The 24216-nt window shown below is 34.8% G+C and overlaps 1 protein-coding gene across 15 annotated transcripts in view; it reads right to left on the bottom strand.

The window, feature by feature from the left end:
• RBFOX1 (RNA binding fox-1 homolog 1) overlaps nucleotides 1–24216 on the bottom strand; it is a 1320820-nt gene that overhangs the window by 564716 nt on the left and 731888 nt on the right. For 13 of the 15 annotated variants that reach the window (XM_042798374.1, XM_042798373.1, XM_032983544.2 and 10 more), the window contains one exon: nucleotides 1231–1281. The exons of the other annotated variants lie outside the window; for them this stretch is intronic. In XM_042798374.1, coding sequence (XP_042654308.1) covers nucleotides 1231–1281 — 51 coding nt within the window. The remainder of the gene's footprint in view (nucleotides 1–1230; nucleotides 1282–24216) is intronic. 15 annotated transcript variants of the gene reach the window in all.

The raw sequence follows: 24216 nt of genomic DNA on the forward strand, positions 1-24216 counted from the left end.
TACACCTGAAAAGTAAAATGCTGTTTGATAGGTATGGAGAAGCACCACTACAATTTACATATTATATAAAAATTGTAATACCAAACCAAAACCAAATTTATGCTGCTCCACCCAATTCTTCTCAAGCAGTAACTGAGTAGGAAGGGACAATGTGATGAATATAAAAAAAAAAAAAAAATCTGGGTTTTGGTTTTTGTGTTGTTTTCTTTTGTTTGCTTGTTCGTTTGTTTTTTTAAATAATAATTTAAAAATAAAATGAGCCCCTTGGATGCTTTAACTATTTTAAAAAAAGGAAAAGGTACTACATTCATAATTCTCTGAGTATTTTCAATTGTTTTCTTTTGACCATAAACAATTTAAACTGACTTATTTTGGCTTGTTTATATATTTTTTAAAGATGAAAAAGAAATCCAAAATCCTTTCAAAATCTTTTGCCATAGATGACAGATGATCTCCAAGACATGCCATGTGCAGATGACCATTAGAAATAGAAAGAAATAAATTCAATTCTGAAATACACATTAGGAGTATAAAATTATTACTATTATAGCATATATTAGGATTAAATCCCTCCCAAATTCTGTTAGTAATTTAAAAAATTAGATATTAAGTAAAATCCTCACAAAAAGAAAACAGAAGCACCAACAATTTCCTATTTCTACATGAATATTCAGTAAAAACTAAGGCTTATGACATTTATGGCTACTGCAGTAATTAAGTATTCAGACCAGTAAACAGCTCGGTTGGAATGATTCTATGACAAATGACCAAAAACATATCAACCATAAAACCCCAGCCCTTCAAAAATCCCTCAAGCCCAGGAAGCTCAATCAATGTGAAGTAGACGGCAACGGCAGCAATGGTAGTGCTCGCTCACTCTCAGCTCTGCATAAATCTGGTGACAGGCAGTTTTCCTCCATTAACTTCCACACACAAAAAAAAAAAAAAAAAACAAAAACAAAACAACAACAAAAAACAAAACAACAAAAAAACCACAAACAAACAAACAAACAAAAAAACAAACCGAAGAGGAAGGTAGGTTTTAGAAGCCTAACAGACACGAAGACAGAGCATTTTTAAAAATAGCCAACATGGAAACCAAGTCTGCTACTTCAGTTGCTATGATATTGATTGGTAGAAGGGAAAAAAAAGTCAAATAGATGAAGACTAAAATCCATTAATACAGACACCACCCTATATACAGGACACACACATGCTAATCAAAAATACCTTTATTTCCTGAAGTGTTCGTATAACCGGAGGTGCTAGAATGGATTTGTGCTGAAATGCAGAAGGTGGGGATCACAGATTTAGTATGAGAACAACACTTTAAGGTTAAGATAAATGTTTTGAATTTCCCTGATTCCAACTTCACCTGATTAAAAGATGCTTTGTTGTAACCAAGTGCACTGCAAGATGTACATCAGAATCAAGACAGAACTGTATATAGATCTACCCTATGCATTCACGTGTACACTACATGCTAATACGCATTGCATGTAAATAGGTGCATAGCAAGATAATGTTGAGTCCGAAGAAAAAAAAAACAAACGCAAGAGGTGAAGGGGAGAGAAGGAAAGGTGATGATGTCTCTGTATATAGAATATTAAATATTTAAGGTGGCATATTTTAACAATAATAAACCTCAGCAGTATTCAGTATTGAACTCCTATTTTTGACCAACTCTCAGGTATATTTTCTCTGTGCTTTTCACATGGAACTAGCATATCAATTAGAATGAGATCATCCAGTTTCATCCAATAATGCCAATGTTATCTGAGGGCTGGACAGCATCCAAATCTCATTTCAATATATCACTTTGATATTATAAATGATAAATCAATATTTCTAATAGTTTTCCATTCTAATGTATTGCAGTGGAAATAAGCCAGCATAGCCTGCAAGAAATATGCGGATTAAAAAGGTTATACTTTGAGCATAATGAAATGCAATTATTATTTTTTGTTAAATGAAACTTGGAGGCAACTGATCATTGAAACCAGGGGTAAATCAAGAGGAAGTTGAAAAATTAACATCATTTTGAAGTTAAAATCAGAAGTAACAGGACAGTGAGGCAACTCAGTTGAAAAAAATGTTCATTAGTTTTGAGCAAGGTAAGAGAAGTGGAATGAACTCCTAAGAATTCAGAAGTCATAACTAAAAATGTATATGCTTAAGTATAGCTTATCATCACCATTTTCAAGACAACTTCATACATGCAGTAACTGAACAGAACAGTGGTACTTCCGTAACATGGTACTAAACACATCCATTATTTAAATGTTGAGAATAATTTATATATTTTCCTCACCTAGTCTGCATGCATTTAGCTCAAATAATGTTCTTGTATGCTGTTCTGAAGAGGGTTGGGCTCAATCACATGTTCATGGGTTTTCTTGAACTATTATCTTTGTAAAGGAAGAATTTTTTTTTTTCTGGTCCTCAAGATTGTAGTAGTAAAACATACTGATTGGTAAGAGAGAATACAAAGAAAATAATGTGCCTTAAGTAGTCAAATAAAGATAGCTGAGTGTTGTAACATGCATTTGAATGCATTTCAGACATTGTATCAGTAACAGTAAGTATATTACACAAATTAAAACAACTGAAAAATAACTAATATTTGAAAAAAGTTACTAACTTTCCATTTCTAAGTGCATTATATCACATTCTAACAACATAAGAGCAGCTTCCAAACACTCTACCATGTAGTTTTCAATATTTATTCAAAAATGCAATTCAAATCAGTTCTTATGAATAATTTGTATTAATTTTTAAACTTCAAAAAAAAAATCTATTTAAATGTCATTTAACATAATGTAAAAATAACCAATTCCATTAAAATGAGTGCTGTAAATCTTGCACAGGATGAAAACTAATTTCCATTGATTTCACTTAAGTTACCTAAATTATTCACTTTAAGCAGTAAGCAAAATCAAATGTATATATCTTGAGTCAGCTAACAAAACAATGTGAACACCACAGCAAAGTTCAGTCAACCAATATAAAAAACTTATTAGTTTTAACTGAAATTTAAGACTAAAATTTTTTGGAACATAAGCATCTGACTTTCATACACTGAAAGGCCAAACCATGGCCACAAAACATTGCTCTGAAAAGAATATGTAACATGTAGGGAAATTATCTCAGTTTCTAACATACATTTACATTCCACAGAACCGTAACAAGGAATTCAGTGTTTAAAAAAATATTACTAGAAGTGGTAAACTAAATTTGCTATTACTCTGAAGAAATTAATAGATAACATCAAGCCAAAATTTAATCTAAACTACCAGTGTCATCCTGACTGAAAATCTCCAACCGAGAATAATCTTCATGAACTTCACAGAGTGGAGACAGGCCTGATCAACACAGAACTTGAAATGCTCCCTGACCTTGTGCCTTGAGTATGAAAAGATGTTTGGTTTGCTGTTTTTGCTGTTTTGTTTTTGTTTGGGTTTGCTTTTTGTGTTTTTTTGTTTGTTTGCTTGTTTAGGTTTTGTTGTTTTTTTTTTTTTTTTAATCCGTGGGACCTATTATTTTTTTTAAAAAAGTACTTTAGAATTCCTGTGAAAAATAAAAATAATACAGCTGCTTTATATCTTTCCTTAGATAACATAAAATTTGAACTTTGTTATAGTCTATTGTTATGAAAATTTGGACTTATGTAAAGCAGTGTATATTTGAGTATTTGATGTAATTTCCATTTTTGGTCTAACTCCCCAATTATGAAACACTGCTGCAAAGGTGTAGGCAGATCCAAGACATCCACTGGTTACAAAGACAGCAACTTAGACAGTATATTGAGAGAGAAAAGAGAGAGAGTGCTGCAATAATAACAGTACCAGAGGCACTGCTTGGTAGCTGCGAGGCTCAGGACAACCGTGAGTCCCTTTCCCCAACCACAGCAGCCGAGACCGAGCGGGCAGCTCCAAGAGGGTGTTTGACGCAGCAGGACCTGGTCGTGCTGAGGACTAAACTGCAAATCAGCATTTGTTTTCTTGCTCAGACTGAAAGTGACGGGTTTTTCTACTTCATTGAAAGTACATGCTGTCTTCATTCCAGAGCAGGCTTGTTGGCAAACCTGTACGTGAATTTGCATGAATAAGGCCCATGCTATCCCTTTTTTACTTTCAGGAACATTTGTTTTAGTCTTGTTCAACACATGAATTGCATTCATTTAGCAGACCTCAGAGTGCAGGGATCAAAAATATTGTCCTTCTTGAAGCACACCAGTGTACCTATTACCCAAGATTCTAAACTATTAGTTTCTCGCTTGTTTGTTTCATGTACATTAATGAACTGGTCATCTGAAGAGAGACAATATTGTTGCTTTGTCCCTACATCATGTTGGGGTGTGGAATGTGTTGGTGTGAGAAGGAGAGCACTCAGGAGAGATGGACAGGGTCTGACAGAGACACACACACACACACGCTGCTCCTGCCTGGAAACACACGTACTTTAAGTCTTTTCCATTACCAACTCACTGTCTTACCCAGATTCTGAGGGATCACGTTACATTTTCAACTTACAAATGAGTAAGCAATAATGTTACGAGATAACATATATCCATTCTCCTGATAAGACTTAGATACTTTAAGGCAGTTTCATTTAGACTTCCTTCATATTAAATTATAGCACTTGCTAAGTATGAGACATTATATGAGAAAATATTTGTAATGATTAATATGTCCATAAAGTAAGTTCTGTTAAAACACATTGTAGTGCACAATAAAGATGTGTATGACTATGCAGTGATTTGATTACTTCAAAGGAAAAATAATCCCCTTAAGCTTCCTGCCTTCTGAAGATTATTAATTTTAAAAATATGAAAGTGGAACACAATTCCAAGTTCCAACAATCTGGAGTTTGGGGGTAAATGTTTCTGAGGAAATGCTGGTAAGCACATCTGAAGATCCATCTGGTGAACCTGTCCAAAATCTATGCCTGGCATTCCAATCTTTCCTGTCCATTGGTTTGAATGGTGTATGAATTAGAATAACTGTCCTGATTATTCAAAGAAATTTAGCTTAATGACCTGCAATTACTTTAATGGCTTTGAAATTCAGAAGGTAAGAAGGCACTATGTTTCTTTAAATGAACATTAAATATAAAATGTCTCTGATTGACTGTCATGAAAACCCAATTTTATTTGCCATTTAAATTATTCAAAATCAATATTAGACATTAGCTATAGTTAGGAATCTTATGAGACAGAAGCATCTAAAAGCTACCTTTAAAAATATTGAATAATCGCATATTATTTTGAAAATAACAGTCTATTTGCTATGTATCCTTGTATCAGAAAGCAGCATATTTACTTCTTTTTAACACTAAGTTATATATATATAAAAAAAAATGGACTGTAGTTCATCTTTGATGAGTTTGTGCTTAAGCTCATTTCCCCACTTTGATTATTGAGTTTTCCAAGTTGTGATGAATGTCATTCAAATTCTAGTACCATCATGTACCTCCAGTCAGAGATAGTAAAACAGTACTAGCAATTCCACATACAAAATGTAGTAGGAAACATTTCAGGTCAAGTATTGGTTCAGTGTAGAACAAAAAAATTAAAAAAAAAAAAAAAAAAAAGAAAAGATTAAATTAAATAGAAATGCATAATATTGGTATGTAAAAATTCTCAACAGTGATTTAAAAATAGCCTCAGTAGTGTTGCTGCTTATGGATACAACATTTCTAAGGTGTTAAGAAAATGTGTAGGGAAAATTAAAGCTATAAAATCCTTAATATGTATAACCCAACTTCATTAATTTTTCTTGCCAATTCAGGATAGTTAAAGTACAAGGTGGCACAGACAGACCATTAGATCCCTCGCTCTGGATTCCAGGTAGCAACAAGCACAGGAGGATGGTCCTTATGTTTTCTGCCTATAGAATAGCAGAACATGGCAGAATCTGCTTTTGTATTAAGTGATCTTCAGGCTACAACAATATTTGAGACCACTTTGACATTTGTTACGTCTCTGAGGAGTCCCAGTCATCCATGATGATGGTCAATGGAGCAAGAGATAGCAACATACAATCCTTACTTTACAGTTGACGTATTTGACCAGCTTGTTTGTTGTATGCAACACTATGATCAAGTAACAGCTCTCAAAATTGCTGTTGTCGCTTGACATTTACCGTGGTAACAGCACACAGAAAGAAAAAACTGCATCCAACAAAACAGTTTCTCCCTCTGTACAGGTATGTTTAATAAATAGGAAAACACAAGCACAGAGTAAACAAGAGTTCCTCACTATTCATACAAATAGGATTGATCATAGGAATATGCTTATCTCCTGAATTGGAGCACTTCCCAATACAACTTAAGCTTAAACAATGATGTGGGATACCTATAAATAGTTAGCTAAAACCGATCTGTGACAATCCAGAGTTTTTCCTTCTCTTCTGACAAAACACAGGCAAGAAGTATTTTTTTTATGACATACTATATATATAAAAAAAATCTATATAATTACATTACATATTATAGTAATTAACATACATTATTTTTCCTAAGTTAAAGGCAAATAAAGTCATCAAGTGCTTGGAACCACAGGAAGAAATAACTTGTGGGTATGTTCCTTAACCTTTAAAAAAAAAGGGAGAAGGGGAGAATGTCACTGACATCTTACATTCTGAAAAGGCAAAAACCCACACCATAGGACAACCCTATTTTTGCATTAAATTCTGGTTTTACTTCTCATCAGTGAATGGTATTACATAAGACCCATCACACAATGGGCCAAACTGCTAAAATCTGCTGGGAAATGTTAAAATATCTACAAGCAATCTATTTTTAAAAATTGAAAAGCATAAGCAATTTCCATCAACTCCCATCACCAACCCTAGTTGACTCACACTCTGGAAATCAACTCACTCACACTTAGGTATGCAACTTTAGGCACTCCGTTTTGATAACTTTGGTCTGAGACTTCTAGCTCCACACAGAGCTACTGTATTCAATGTAGTTGGCACTTACTCAAAATCTATACTGCATTTATTAATTCAAGTCACTTAGTTAAAAAGTTTCTCCCACATTCTCCCAGCCCACTCCTATTCTAAATTTCTATGCTAGAATTTATTTCAGAGACATTTCCATATGAAATAATTTTTTCCCATCAGCACCCTCTAACTCAAGAAATAGCATTAAAAAGATACAGTAGTGATATTTTTTTCACAATCATTATAGTGCATATTAATGCTAGTTGTAGTAAAAACAATAAATAACATCAGTGAAATGCAAACAGCACTACAAATTTTGCAACAGCAGTTTGTCCTTGAGAAGAAATAAACTGTTACTGTTTGTCGTGCACCATGGATCATGAACCAGAAACTGCACACATTTTAAATAGAGAAATTACAAGGCTTTAAAGAAAAAAAGTTGTTTTGGGAAACATTTTAACAGACTCATTCACCAAATAAACAGCAAGTATTTCTGTGAGACAATTTCTGTGCCAGATGTAGGACTGTTTTGTGTTCCCAGGGTATGCTAAACAACTTCCCAAAAATGGAACAAATCATTCACTATGATAGCACTGAATGGAACATTTCAATTGCCTAGGTGTAACAGAACACCATAGCCAGGGTTTTACAAAGCTCCTAGGTAATTTCTGAGTAACGTAGGCCTAAAATAATAACATTAATAACCACATTAATAACAATAACAACAACAGAACACGTTAAGAGACCTTATTAAACATATCCCATTTGAGCAGGACAAAGGGAAAAAGTACTACTTCCACTCCCTCTGTGATGAACTTTTGGACTAACTATGATTATTATCATTCTGATGTTTTGTGGAATTTTTTATTGCAAACTTCTTGAGAATTCTAGCAATTACAACAGTGAAAACTTTAAAGTAGGTTATGTGGAATCATGAGGCCACTTTAATTGTACCTGAAATCTCATGCTAATAACTTTGCCCAACAGCAAACACAGGACTCCAAAGAATCAACTGGCAGTTAAAGCTTACTGTTCTCCTACAATGAATGCCATATACACTGGATTTCTACTTCTTTCTTCTTCTCACAGTCAATAATAATTTCAATTTTACCTCTAAGCCAAGCAAGAGTAGTAACTTGGAATCATTAAAACTGTCCAAAACAATTATGTACATTCATACAAACAATATATTTTGCCTCCTATTCATTTCAATTTCACTGTAATACACTGAGAAATGCAAATATACAATTTGGGAGCACATATTTAAAATCAGCTTAATTCCTCTGTATACATATGCACATGAATATTGGGGTTAGAATTGAGAAGAAAACATGATGGATGAAGGGCAGAGGAAAAGTTGGCTCTATTTCATCAGTGCTCTTTGAAAAAAGAATATTTTCAAAAGAACTGATAAAAGAATTGACTAAACTACATATGAAATTTTAATAGTTAAAATGCCTATCTCGTTACAGATTATTCTTAATATATTTATGATCAAATATAAAAATGACTGATTTTGAAAGTTCTGATGATTTTCTACTTAAAAAAATTACTGTCAGGGTAGGATAGTTAAAAACCATGACATCGATAAGGAATCATGTAGTGAAGATGTTGGTTTCTTATTAAAAAAAGCTATTTTTAAGACCAGAGCCTTTCATGGTGAAGAGAATGTTGGACTTGCTTCCAATAACAATAAAAAGAAATTTACTGCCCCCTCCTGGACTGGTAAAACAAAGTTTTTCTCTAAACTCAGTCAGAAAATTGCAGAGATGATGGTTCTTTTATTAGTTAATACAGAGACTGTATCCAGATATAAAGTTGGCAGAATGGGTGATGACTATGGATGATTGATGGAAGTTAAAAGCCATCAAGTTCAACACAGGAGCATTAGAACTTGATTAGATTACTGCCTTAGGATTGTCCTTAACTGTAGCTGTTATATAGCAAAATGGTATAGTAGTTTTGTAAACACCAGAAAAATACAATGTGATGCTGTAATGGAAAGCAAAACTGTACACAAAGTCTTCAAAAGCACCACATTTACCTTCATCAGAAGAGAGATTCCTACGTTAACTGTCAGAGGGAAAACTCTCTGACCTGAAGGACATAAGGATTGATTGAAGTTAAGCTGGTGTTGGGTTCGGGCTTTTTTAGTGGTTTTGGGTTGCTTGGTTTTGGGGTGTTCACTTTTTCGTTTTGTTTGGCTTGGGGGTTTCTTGTGTGTTTTTTTTGTTGTTTGTTTGCTTGGTTTTGTTTGGGTTGTTTTTTGTTTTCTGTTTGCAGGAAGAGGGGAGTAGGGGTGCATGGGTGGCCCGTCATCCAAATCTGCTTTTGCCTATGATTGTTAATTTTTCAAGATTGTAAGAAAACACTGTTTATTCAAAAATAAAAAAGGCCAACTGATCCTGCCAATGGAAACTATATATTACTTTGTTTTAAAAACTAATAGAAACAGCCCATGCAAAATTTAACTTGTAATAAAATAAATAAATAAAAAAAAATCATCAAAATCTAAATAGAAAGGAAATAGGTTACAAGAACTTTGGAAAACATTAATAAAAACATTTTATACTTAAAAAGTAAATAAACTGACTATATTTACAAACTACTTTTAGACAACAATTGCATAAAAATCAACATTTGTTAGGACACATTAGAGTAATGATTCCAAAGGCTTTGTGAAATGACAATACTGGAAGAGAAGCAGTTCAGAAGAGCAATGTATGCAGATGCCAGAATGAATGAAGTGAAAGGACTGGAGAGCCAAATGAAGCGAAGAATAGTCTTAAGACATCAGATGTCCAACTGAAGCAGGACTAGCTTCTGCAACTGGTACACAGCTTCGTCTTGCTAAGCTGGCACCTACCCTGTCAGGGTCATGGGTGCATTTCCACCAGGATGAATTGGCACAAACTATTTGCAACAAACACCCTTTCTGTCAACATCAAATCTTTTTTTTGCTTAGTATTTCTTGCCACTGACTTATATGTAATGAAAAGAAATAATGCTTTTTTCTTCAGTGTGTGATCCTTTATGGCCTTCCTGGAGCATCACCAGGTGGTACAGTTCATGATCTTGTTCAAAATCCTATTCAATTTTGTTCATAATGTCCTTTAGGACTAGTGCTAACATTGTAGAAGCAGTATCTACTGATCACTGCACAGTTTTGCCCTTTGGGATGAAAATTAACTTTACGCTAGCAGATGAAGTTCTGAAGTACTTGCCCTATAACCCCTATCACTTCTTCAAAACTCCTCTGAAATGACAGATGATTTTAAGCCATAAGAACATGCAGCATCAGATCATCAAATAAACAGTTACTGCTCACACTCTGCTATGCAATCAGCAGATTCCAATCCATTCTGCACTAAGGGAAGCTACCTCTTCCTTTACAAATGAACTCCAAAAAATTATCATCTTTTTTTGAGAGATAAAAATAGGCTGTTCATTGCAGCTTGGAAATAATCAAACATGTGTGCTCAAGACTCACAGATGTTAGAATGCTTTGAGATTCCTTGCTGATGAATATGGTAAACCAAAACACCCATCTGGACACACAAAAACAATGTACAAATTAAACCCTGACCAAATAATTCACTGGGTATTGATGACTGCGGCCTTTATTTTAGATTGCTCATAAAACTCATGTAATTGTAGACTATCCAAACATAGTACAAAAATAATAAACATTTTATTAATCTGAGAAAAAAAAAAACATAAAAACATTTATAAGCCTCTAAAGTTATCATCACAGAAACTGCTTTGGGCTTCAAAAGGCAAAGCACTTTACAATTATGTGCTTTGATATGATACTCACTGTATTATTAAGTTTAATCAACTGTTAATATGAAATAAGGAAGTCTTAAGTACCTCATAGAACATTCTTTACTGATAATATATCAGAAGGTGTAGATAGTCCTCAAAAAAATTCTACTAATTTCTCGGACTATCATCCACACAACATAAATTATGATTTCAGAGTACGCACTTTACTCCTTTTTGTCATCAAAAGGAATGTGCTTTGGAAGGTGTTATGCAGACCTTTTTAAGCTGTAGAAAGAATACTGAGTTAGAATATTGAAAATAATATAAGCTTGAAAACAATACAGTCTTAACAAGTGGATTTATCACAACATAACAAAAAGAAATCTGACAGCAGAAACTGACATAAAATAAAAAAAAATCGTAACTGTTATAGATTTCAAAATAAAGGGATGGGAGAAATTATAATACAAATACCAGCCCTGGAAATTCTTCCTCAGCCCATGCAAACAGCAGTCTTCTATGTTCATACTTTGCCTTTTACCAAATGCATAATATCCCCCTTCTCTAAATGCCCTGGGAAGTCTGTACAGGTATGAGGTATCTGCCATCGGGTACCATGGCGGGGTTACAGGGGGAGGAACGTATGCAGAAAGGCACTTGAAATCTCCTTGGATTCTTCCATCAACTGGATGTCTCCTTATACTGTGGTTTTGTTCTACCTGTTGAAATTGTCCATAAAAAGTAAATCTGACAATTTTGAAAGCTAATTCCCCTTCATTTGAAATAAATCTTACGTTACAGATAGTATTAAATGGATTTGTCTATGCAGTGGCATGGTTTAGCTGTGTAACTGATAGCTGCATATTTCTAACTGCTGTTAGAAAATCCTAACAACATTAATTCAATTTTTCTGCATAATGAAGAGTGGAAAAATGATCTGCTATTTCAAATCCAGTTTGGGATGACAGACGCTGATTTGCCCTCATCAAGATGATACTGTTAAATGGTGCTGTAGAGTTAAAATGATGAGTTTTTCTCCTAAATGTGCATTTCCATATTTTAACCTTTTTTTTTTTTTAAATTTAGCCTTGTCTCAGTCTTTTCTAAGCATGTTTTAGGAACATTTTAAACTTCTTTTCACTTCTGCTTGTTTTAACTTCAAGTGCTGACTATTATTACCTGTTATACTTTTATATAATAATTTGGTATTATTTATTTTATATTATAAAGTTAGTACACATTATCAGACAGAATGGAGGTGGAGTAAAATATGAAATTTTGAGATATCTGTATAGGTAATGATGAAATCAAGCTAGTGTATTTTGTCTTCCGTGTCTGGAAATAGGTACGTTTCTGATCAAGGTTCAGGATAATCCAGAGATCAGTTACAGAACATGCCAGAGGTTTACAATGAGGCTTTGCACAAATCAGCTCATCTTACATTTTCTTATGCTGACTGCATATCCTCAGATCGCACTGCCTTTGAGGTGTGGAGAGACACAGGCCTTATAATGACCACTACATTTGCAATACCTACCAGTTACAAATCTGCTCCATCTGACAATGGTAAGGTGCCAGAGGAAGGTCAGTGCATGGGCAAAACAGCCAGTTCTCCACACCTGTGGTAGCCAGGCAGGGGTGCCAAAATTCTTTTGGCTGTTTAAAGTTTTTGTGGTACTGGTCAAAAAAAAAGTTTACAATTTTAAAAAATAAAATGTTATAATACTTTTTAAATTAAATCGCTGAAGAACTTAAGAAACTCCACCCCCCACCTCCCACCCCCCTTGTACTTGATAAGCCAGAAAAGAAAGAAAGGTAAATCTTAAAGGAAACTCATGAAGAGGACCTTGTGATGACAAGTAAAGTGGAGTTTTATATCCATGCTTGAAGAGGATTCGGTTCAAACTGTGACCCTCTCCCTAGGCAACTAAAAGCTGAGCTGTTGTTTATGATGATTAATTTCTGAGGCTGTTATGTTTCAGGGTAATAAATTATTTACATTGAACTTCAGTAAAGCCAAATAAGTACTGACTTTGGAAGACATTTTGAAGGTGTGGAAAGGATCAGGATGAGGGGAACTAAAATGGCTAGACAAAGAATCCTGTCAGCTTCAGAGGCTGAACACTGTAAAAGTAAATGTAATGAATGACTGTAAAATATGCATGGCTGAAGTGAGATTTTGATAATGTATTTTTGATTCAAAGTTTTCAGGACTGAAGCAAGAGAATCTTAAGGTAGTAAAGGCAGGGAAGTGTCTGCGGTGATGTTACTGCATTGTACTGCTCAAAAAATGCAATAAAAAAAATAAACAAGATATTAAAACTTAGAGTCAGGATCTCATGCATTCCACAGAATTCTCAAACTAATTTTTATAGAAAGATTTCTGGATTATTCAACCATTGCTCTGCAGGTGCAATAAGACTGTATATATCATATGAAAAGCCACTATTAGAAATGTAAATAAACAAATAGGAAAGCTCCTATTCAAAAACATTAGGCAAAATATCCAGAACAAATGTAGTTTAATTGATAAATATATCTTCCTGTTTTCTACACACTAAGAAATTTCTTTCAGCAGCAATAGTAAGACCCTGTGCCATGGTGAGCCAGGAAGTATGAATCCAGAGAAGGTTCTTTCTTACTCAGTGCTCTAACAGGTTGAAAGGGTTAGAGAACCTATGTGCTGATGCCCTATACCAATAATTTTTTTAACAGATATGAAAGAGCCCTGACAAATGTTTAAGTAATTAAATTAATGTCCAATCATTGTATTTTTCTCTAATCTCCCCTTTTTTTAAAATAGATTCTTTGATACCTTTTCCCTCTAGGTTGAATAACTTCCCCTTAGTAGTACACAAAATATATCTGTTAAAAAGAAAATTAAGTACAAACAGAATACGGAATGGTTTGCCAGGGTAAAGCTAACCTCTTTTACTATGTGGATGGATCATGACACCTTCAGTTAATTTTAAAAAATCTTAGGTATTTGTATTAAGGAATTAAAGTATTATGAATCTCCTCCAATTCCTAACTCAAAGATAAAATGCAGGCAAGTTGTAATCAGTAAATCTATTTTTGAAGCAACAGAACCTACGCTGCAAGATTTAAAATGTGTCTATACTGACATAAAGAGCTTCATATTTAAAATATTACAGAGACTGAGATTGCATGTCCTGGTTTGTTTACTCTAACAAGAAAGTCACACATTAAGTATGATTTAAAGCTTACAACAAGACGCTAGGCATCAGTAGATACAAATACTGAGTTATCCCACTTGTACCATGAGCCTGCTGTAGATCCTGAGGCAATTCACCCCGTTTCAGATTTCTCATTGATATGGAGGGAGCAGATAACAATACATACCTATCTACCACAGGTGTATCAAAATTAAATTCTTCAATACTTGGAGAGCTGTCTCAAAATTTTTTGTCTTGCTCAGACGGTAAAAACAATTACACTGATATTCTGAAGCCGCATCAGTGGATTTCTGCTTCTGCAAACTTTTAAAAACAAGGTCCTAAGATGTTACTTCGTTGAACCAATTTACTGGCTTTCAAGAAGGCACCTTTAGGATACTTGTGGTTCCATTTATACGATGCAGGCTATACTATTTTAATAATCTGTGCTTGAGATGTATGGTGATGAGGGAATTATTACGCACCTGGGGAGACAGTGTAATTAGAAAAGTGGCACAGTAGGGGAATAAAAATGATTTAAAAATCTTCAGAAATTAACCAGTCACTATTCAACTGATGTTTGTTTTAAGTTGCTATAGGAGCATCCAAGTGAGAAGCATGAACAGAGGATCAAAGGAATTTGTGGTATTATAAATAATTAAAATTTCTGCCCTATCATTTCTCAAGGCTCATAAGAAGCAAGGACGTGCAACCAACTGGGTCAGACAAATGAATCCATTCACACAGCTGGTAAAAGAGTCTGTCTGAGCATAGCTAATGTGCAGGGGCAGGAATATTTGAGCAGGTGTAATTATACTAATGATTTATTGAATGTTTGATTAATTGGAAATTAAGTGAATGCACAGTGGCAGAATTGTCATAGCAAATCGTTCAGCTGTTTGGTTAAAAGGTGCTCAATCTCCCTTCAGTAAAGCAATTAAGAACATTCTAAATCATGGAAATGAATTATCTGTGCAGAATTATCTGATGCAATGATAATCTTACACACAATCTAAAACCTACGAACAAACTACCCTAACACGAAGTGAATTCACAAATATGTGAATTTAAACCACAACTACCTTACCTTGCTTGTGAAAACAAAGGATTAAGTGGCCCTCCAGACTGCCTGAGATATAATGTGGGAGAGAAAGATACATAGAATTGTCTGAATAAAGTCTATCCAGTCTAGAAACCTCTGGAATAGGGTCACATTGCAATTGACTAATCAATTAATTGTTAACAAAACTGTATCCCAAGTAAGTCTTTGTTTCTATGTTTTGAATGAGTATTGTTTTAGAGTAAACTTGATAAAGAACCCCTACCATTGCCTTGATCAAGTTTTTCAAGCAATGATTACAGAAACAGCCAAAAGAGGGTTCTGACATTTATTTTCCATTCTGAGTTCACTGATTACAAGTCAACTCAAATTCAAAATGACTTTGAGTGCTAGTACTGCAGGCTCAGCTTGGGATATGAAGCCTACCTGTTCCCTGGCATATTCTGTATTCTGACCAATCATTACCATTTGGATCCAGATTTTGTCTTGCAATAGCTTTTTGATAAAGGAGTTAATAGAACAAAGCAAAGTTCCTTCATAACTGGGATATTATCAAAAGACTAAGATTATATAATGCAAAGCTAGAATCAGGACATGCAAATGAGTAGTCAGAGTGCAGCAGGTAATTATCAGATAATAGGTTTACTATTCTTATCATCTGAAGTGTTTTGTAAGGCAGTTAAGAAAATTTTAGAAGTGAACAGTGAGCCCTCAGCTACTTCTTGGAACATAATATTTCTTTAGGAGTTCTATAAAAAACAAACACAGGCTTTACTACTAATCTTGATCAGTTTAAGTGAGCCTGTCGGGACATGGATCAGGGGACCACAGGCATATTGCAAATCCAAAATAAATCAGGGCCTGTAATATATTTTGTACTTCTGTGAAAGGAAAATGTTTATATGAGGGGGACAGTGGTGTCAGCTTTGAAGAGGCATGTTACCCAGGCAGCTATTCTGTTTGAATGTTTCTGCTTACGTTTATGCATATTCATGTGTGACAGTTAAGTCACAGTTACCTAAACAAGATGTTTTCTATATAAAACTGGATTTTGTTTTTTAAATAGTACATATATAGAAAAAAATCCTTTAGTCGTACAAAGCAAACAGCTCTGCTTATTCACTAATCACAGCCATGACTTAAGAGGACCTACCAGCTACAGAAGATTTGAATCTTCTCATGTCAAATCACGGTGACTGTTTTCTCACAAGGCACTAATTACATCATGATGGAAACCATATAACGTCTGTACCTTAAGCACAGAGTTCTAATGATCAAAATTTTTAAAATTCTGCTTTCTACATTTACCCTCTAGATAGGACTTTTCTTCCACCTACTAATGCTTTTTTCTCAATATGAGAGGAAAGAGTCATAGCCCTGTGAGCTTGTTGAAACTTATAAAAGCCACAGGACTAAAGAGAGATCAAGTGAGCTATATCCTATTACTTGTATGCTCATTCTCAATGTTAATAGCTCCTTCAGTAGTACTTGAAAACACTTCATACTGTAACCACAGTAAAAGGGATGCCACTTGACAGAGTCAAACATGGAGCAAGTCTATAACATCATACTGCTCCTCCTTTCCCACTTAGTGGGAGAATCCTATGATCCCGATTAACAGAAAAGCTTAATTAAAATAAAATTAGCACTCTTGGCTTTCCCTGCTGTCCTCCCTGCTGTGAAAATCTACTGGTACACCAACTTGTAATTACCAAATTGACTTATTTAAAAATGTGTTCCTTGAATTTCCATTTATCATATTTTGTTCTTTGGCCAGTCTGTCTTTTTGCCATTTCGATAAAAACAGCCACCACCCTTCCATCCACATAAAAGATGCCAATATAAAGACCCTTGCTAAGCACCAAAATGTCTATCAAGCAGTTGAAATATTACTTACGGTTTGACATAACCCTACAATCTTAAAAATGCATGCATAACTGATATTAACATGTCAAAACATAATAAATGGCACATTTACCTAGTAAGCTATTCACAGAGAAATATCTCAAATTCAGAAACACTATAGGCACCTTTAGAGGGAGAACCTAGCAAAACAGTGATCAACTGATTCACCACACTGTTCTTTGTAATTTGGTTACTGACAAAAATATGGAAGAGGAAAAGAGGAAAGGTGACTGAAAACAGGTTGACAGAAAACAATTAACAGCCGTTAATTCATTTATAACATGTCACCCCTGAAAGAAAATGTGTTTGCTGGTTAAAACACCAATTTTTGCGATGAAAGTGAGGACCTTAACAAGGGCAGCTACAATCACAGTCAAGTACTTTTCATTACTTGCAAGAGAACTCATTTACAGTATTTAAGGTAAACATGTATATACTATTTATTAAAATGTAAAGAAAAGTGGAGAAATAAAATTATATTTAACCTCTACAGAGATGCTAACTTCATACTGAGGTTCACAAAACAGCAGATGAAAACTGCAGTAGCATAATGGATGCATGTGTGTGCCCTTCTGTCACTTCTACTGACACTTCACCTGCTTCTAGTTCTACTGAATGTGCTAGTCATTAAGTCAATTAGGCAAAAATTTTGTATCACTAGAGTACTGTCTACACTGACTTATATATCACCTCCAAATCCATGCTGATGCTGGGAGACAATCAAAAAAAAAAGAACATTCTTTAGGAGATCTACAATTATGTTAAGCCTGTGTTCATCACAGAGTAAATACAGGTGTTAAAAATTGAGTAACCTTTCAGCCAGTTGCATCCAAACATGCGTATTGCTCTACCTGAAACTCAGTAGGAGGACAAATTTCACAGTCACACAATATTTGAGGTTGAAAGGGGCCTCTTGAGATCTCTAGTCTAGCCTCCCTACTCGAAGAAGTGTCCACTACAGCAGCCTGATGAGAAGTTTGTCGAGTCTGATTTTTAGTATCTCCAAGGACAGAGACTCCAGAACCTCTGCAGACAACCTGTTGAAGTGTTTGGCCAACCTCACAATAAATAAATAAATAAATAAATAAATAAATAAATAAATAAATAAATAAATAAATAAATAAATAAATAAATAAAAGATTCTTATGTTTAAATGTTATTTCCTGTATTTCAGTTTGTGCCCCTGGCCTCTTGTCCTGGCACTGGGTACTACCAAGGAGAGGTTGGCTCTGAGTTCTTTCCTCCCAGTAATCAGGTATTTCAGAAGAAGGTATTTGGAATCTGATCTCTTCTCCAGGCTAAACAATACCAGGTCTCAGCCTCTACTCGTACCTCTGATGCTCCAACCCCTTAATCACCTTTGTGGCCCTTTGCTTGGCTTACTCCAGCATGTACATATCTCTCTTGTACAGGAGGAGCCCAGAACGGACACAGCAGCCTAGATGTGGCCTCACCAGTGCTGAATGCAGAGGGACAATCACCTCTCTACCTGCTGGTGATGTTCCTGCTAAAGCAGCCCTGGGTGCTGCAGGCCTTCCTTGCCACAGGGGCACAATGCTGACTTGTGTTCAACCTGTTGTCTACCATGATTCCCACGTCCTTTTCTGCTAAGCTGCTTTCCAGCTACTCTGTCCCCAGCCTACACTGGTGCAGAGTTATTTATCCCCAGATGCAGGACCTTGCACTTCCCTTGCCTGAACTTCACAAGATTCCTGTCTGCTTATTTCTCCAGCCCATCAAGGCAGCACAACCTTCTTGTCTACTGAGCACTCCTCTCAATTGTGTACCATCTGCAAACTTGCTGAGGGTGTGCTCTGTCCCACCATCCAGGCCAAATTTTAAATATAATAAATGGAAGTGGAATAATCAATTAGCACACTTTGTTCCTCATTTTGAATGCAGAAAATTGTCTTACCTTTGTCAAGAATCAATTGCCTTCCTTCTCCAAACTGTAGATGCAACTATCACATCTCAGGTTTATCTTGAGATATAGCACCATGTACTGCAGATACGTATTTTTACTAATGAATTTCTCAAAGTCTTCTGAGGCATTTACACACATCTAAATGTTACTGCTGGCATCTGCACATTAACTGAACTGATATGTTATCAGTATTAACAGAAGAATAAGGAGGTAGGATTCAGGAAGTATAAAGATGTTGCCTATCAATATACTCAAAATGGGAAACCGCTTTTCCATTTCGACTTAATGCTAGGAGACTGCAGGAAGCTTGACTGGAATTGAAAAGCTTAGGGTTGGTTTGTTTTTTAAATGAAAATTAGAATAAACCCATGAAACAAAGATATTTTAAAACAGACAAGGTCAAAACATACTCATTATTTAAAAGAGAGGTATGACAACATTGACAATATCCAACTAAGGTATAGACAGAAGTGATTACAGTCACTCAAATTAAGGAAATAAAATAACAACGACTGAAGTTATCCTAGGTTATTTCTAACAACTATCACTCATATCTTGTATCTGCTGTATATGGCAGGACTTGATTTACTTTATCTATAGACAAACAAGAAGAGTGCTACCTTATTGCTACTGACGTACCAAAGTTTGAGAAAATAAATTTGAGTGACTATGAAACTACTTTCCTCATCTAACAGCAGGAGGAAAGCCTCTTGCCACATAAAAAGTCTCCATCTAATATCTTCCTTTGCCAGTTAATTGAAAAAGATGTTTTTATACCAACAAGAAAAGAAAAATTGATGATGTAAGACACAGAAAATGTGGTCTGCCAAGATTTAAAAGGAATAGGTATTAATCATTCAGGTGATTTTCCAGATATGGTATGCTATGTACAGAAACCTGCAGAGGAAATAAGGAGGTTCAAATAGTTTTTCATATATGATTAATTCCACTTCTATTCGGATAATGACAACAGATTTGAATAGGTGTTGACAATGAAACCACCTAACATATAGTAATCATGCACCCATAAGCAGTGTTTTTTAATGTGGGATCAAATGAGATTCTCCTTTGCTAGAAGAGTACTGGAAAATAAAGAATTACATTATTTGATGAACTTGCTTGAGGGACTTTGATTGTACCAACCAGCTAAAAGAAGGAATAGATAACAGGTCATCTAAGAAAATAAGAGAACATCATCAGCTAGCTTTGGACTTAATTAAATTCTCAGGTTTGTCAGTAGTATAGACGTAGGAGTTCTCTACAAAATAACATATTGGATATTTAGGATGGTAAGTAATCTTTGGAAAAAAATCTAACACTGCAGTAAAGAGAGATTAACAATTGCTAGAAGGAAGGAATAAAGTACAGGTTTCTAGCTTTAGAGTGAAGTTGATACCCATCTTTCTTTTCTTCTCTAAAAAGAGAAATGCAAATGTTTCGTTCAGCTTCTTTGCTGAAAATATCAAAAATCCTTAACAAAACACTCTTGCCATGAAAAAACGCTCAATAGGGGAAGGTAGCAGGTCAGTGAAAGTTCAGGAGGAAACCAAGACAATCATCTGTATGGAGATGTCAGCAACATGAGATTTCCAATTTAGAAACTCAGTATCTTTTGCTTTGAAAACAATGCAGTCTTTAACTTTGTTAAAAATTTTTCAAAAAGCTGACTGCAAACCTCCCAATTTCCTCATAAATCCTATATAGATACTCCTAGCAATTTACTTTATGATAGTCCAGGAACTCTTCAATAAAGAAAGAGCCTTGTTAAATCATTCAGAAGTCTTTCAACTGCTTTCACTGTCTTAACAAGTTCTGAGTAACAGATGCCCAGATGTTGGGATTTTTTTCCTCTTAGTGACTGACCAAACCACAGGGCCTAAAAAACCTAAACCAGTTTGTAGACAGAGTTGTGGATAGCAATTCCCACTTCTCTCACAACTTACTTGCCACAAATTTAATAAATGAAGTCCACAAATACTCTTTTTTCTTCCTAGGTTAATCATACAATTGCATTCTTTAAATATATATACACAACCCCCCTTAAATGTATACTCAACTAGGTGATGAAATTTCCCTCATTAACTACTGCACATTGAGAACATATGCCAACGAGCCGCTCGATAACAAGATCACTGAAACACATCTTCCCTTGTCCTCAGCAGCTTGCTGGGGGCCCCTTTCTTAGACCAGGGCAGACATTGTAACTCCACCTGCGCAAACAGGGCAAGGCAAACATCCAGGTGCTTTTCAGAAAGGGCCAGACTGGCAACAGGCAGAGGAGGTATTTGCAGTAGATGCTCAGACCGCAAAACTGAAATAGCATAGGATCTCTATCCCACCTTGACCAGCACTGTTTTGTGTAAATACTCCAGAAAGTCTATATGACAAGTGTATTTACAAGAAAGCAAATGCTGTAAGAAGTAACCATTTCTTCATTTGTTCATTAGTTAGAAGGCCTGAAATCACGATCTGTCTTGTAAAAGAAGTGAAGACATGCACGTATCTCTGAACTACTCAAGATTTTGAGGAGAAATTTTAATTTCATCATTAGGGACATACTTCCCAACATTAGTACTTTCAATTTTACAAGAGAAAACAATTATTTTCATGAGCTATTAACTGTCCAGTTTTGGGATCTTCAACGCTTTTTTTTTTTTTTTCCACTTTTCAGTTCTGTTTCTGGTTATTCTTATACCACTAACATAAGCTGCACACCACTGCAACTGGGACCGCACAGATTGCATGTCCAAAACCATAAAAACAAACAAAAACCTCACTTTAATAGGTAGCACATAATGCATATATGTTGATTATGTAACCCAAATAATAATTAAACTGTGGTAGATAACAAATAGTGTTCGTAACTCGTGAAATCTTAGTTTTTTAATAAATGGACAGTAGATGGTAAATCTCCATGGTATAGACAGCTAAAAATATGATGGTAGTGGGGAAGATGCTATAGCGGCTTCATTGCTTTTTGTTTCAGTTTAAGCCAGGTGCCTAGGAGACTTTAAGTAAATTAGGAATCAGTGATGGAATGTGGTACACAGTTCTTGAGATATTACTGCTCAAAGCATCCTGGTGCCAATTGTTGTAGTGATAAGGGCCTACTGCTTGCCACCAGGCAGAAAGGTTTCATTAACCAACCCATAGGATTTATTTTTTACGATGTTTTTGACATTTACACAACATTTTTCATTTTTCATTACCCCGAGGGAAAACAAGGAGGGAAAAGAATAAAGGATCTCTCGTTTGCCAGACCATCATTTAAAAAGACTGAGCTGGCTTTATGAAAGTTTTTTTATGCAGTCATTTTTGATTTAGTATAGCATTATAACCAGAAAAGAACTAAATGCATTTTTAGACTTTGTAGTTTATATAGGGAATCATTAGGAAACAACATTCCCCATATTTTATGTTTTATTAACAGACACAAAACAACGAGAACACTCTTATCCCCTCTTACCTCAGCCTTGGTGATTATTTCCAGCATCTAGAGGGCTAAAATCTTTGTCTGTGTAAATATATGTATTAATACACATATATATTAATATTACTTGACAGTGTGATATGAAAAATGCATACTATATGTATCAAAATAACCTTGTCTAGATATTTTTCATTTGTTCCCAAAAATGAATCAGTGTTTTCCTATTAATAAAAAAATTTTTTAAATTTATGAAGCTTCCCTTCCCCACCAACCTGATGTTTTCTAAATTGAATTAGCCGGTAAAAAATACAGTTATACCATAACAATTTGGTGCTTTATAAGGGGAAAAACTGTGGATGAAAATATTGTTTTCTTTCTTACATACACTTAAGTATTTTTGCACACTTTATCTGGAACTATGCATGTCTCATCTCATCAATTTAGCAAACAGAGAAGTTGAAAACTCACACACAGAAAAAAATCAGAGCAAGCTATTAATTAAACTTTATTTGGAAAGTTTTTTGGGTTTTGTTCTTTTTTGTTTTGTTTTTTTTTTTGTTTTGTTTTTTTGTTGTTTTTTTTTTGTTGTTTTTTGTTTTTTTGCTTTTTAAAATATATATATATATATCTATATCATGCACTCTTTAATTCCTGTGCATTGAAACAAATTTGCCATTAAAAAAAAATCTGCATACTGATCATAAATACATTTATTTTCCTTAGCCAGCTCCTATAACCATCACATTTCCCACACTGAAACAGGTAATTTTGCAGAAAACACTGAAGCTCAGCAGTTCTGAGCTTTTGTTTTCTCTTTTCTTTTTTATAATGTGGAAGTATTTCAGAGTTGAAAGTAGTTTACTTGGTGACATCCAGCCCTCTGCTACCTATCATCACAGCACAAATAGCATGACAAAAGAAGAACCCTGTCTATAATGCAGTCGTACAAAAACTGAAAGCCAGTCATGTTTCACATAAAAGCAAAATGCAAGCAAGATTTAAGAGCTCAAAGCTCCTTGGAAATCTCCCTCGCATTTCTTCTTCTGTGTTTGCAACAGACTAATAGTACCTCATGATCTTCAGGGTTCGCACATATGAATAATCTATACTAATCAAACAGTGAGCTGATAAATACATTTCCACACTAAGGCAGCTGCATATTCACAGATAGGAAAAATAACATAATGCCCCCCATTATTTAAGAGAAATGTGGTTGTACCTGAGTACATGAGAACCTTAGAAGAGAAGTAAATTATTGGAATGTACATATGGTTGTCTAATTGCCAAGGCCAAAGGAATTTTCTTCATTACACTGCACTAAAATATTTCCAGCAATGACTGAAACCAAAATCAAGACACTGTAATGATCGTGCCCAATATTGTAACTGATTTCTTAACTGTCTATGTTACATTAAGGCAAATTAAGAGGAAAAGTTTTTTCTAACATTCCCAAAAGATTCTTCCATCTGTATGAAGTTTCAACTGCCTCTGACGATTAACTGCTTATCTATCACACCAAATTGCCATGGGGCTGGCTTATTTGGGTTTAAAAACAGCATGATAAAGCATTAAGTAGACCAGACAGCTTTCTATGGAACTTTATATACTGTTAGAAGAAACTCTAAGATCAGAACACTGAAAGGGCACTCTGAATAAAACTCAAGGTAGAAGCTCATCATTACTTTTTTTTTTTTTTCCTGTTTCCACTTGAAGATAAGTCAGCATTACATGTCTGGAATAATGTGCTTGGGAAAACATTTAAAAATAGTATTCTTCATTAAAAAAATCTACTACATTCTATAGAACACTGAAGGTGTTTGAATTTTCCCTCATAAAGACACCATTTATACTAAAATGGGGTTTCATTTTACAGCATCTCAACCCCCCCCCCCCCCCCCCCCAAAAAAAAAAAAATATTTTGACGTATTATTGGTATCTTAATGTGTAAAATAAACAAGTACGGTGTTATAGCTGCCATAGAAAGGATTTCCAGCACCCAGGTAAAACAC

Source organism: Tyto alba, unplaced genomic scaffold, assembly GCF_018691265.1.
Source record: "Tyto alba isolate M040663 unplaced genomic scaffold, T.alba_DEE_v4.0 Super-Scaffold_28, whole genome shotgun sequence".
NCBI lineage: Eukaryota > Metazoa > Chordata > Aves > Strigiformes > Tytonidae > Tyto > Tyto alba.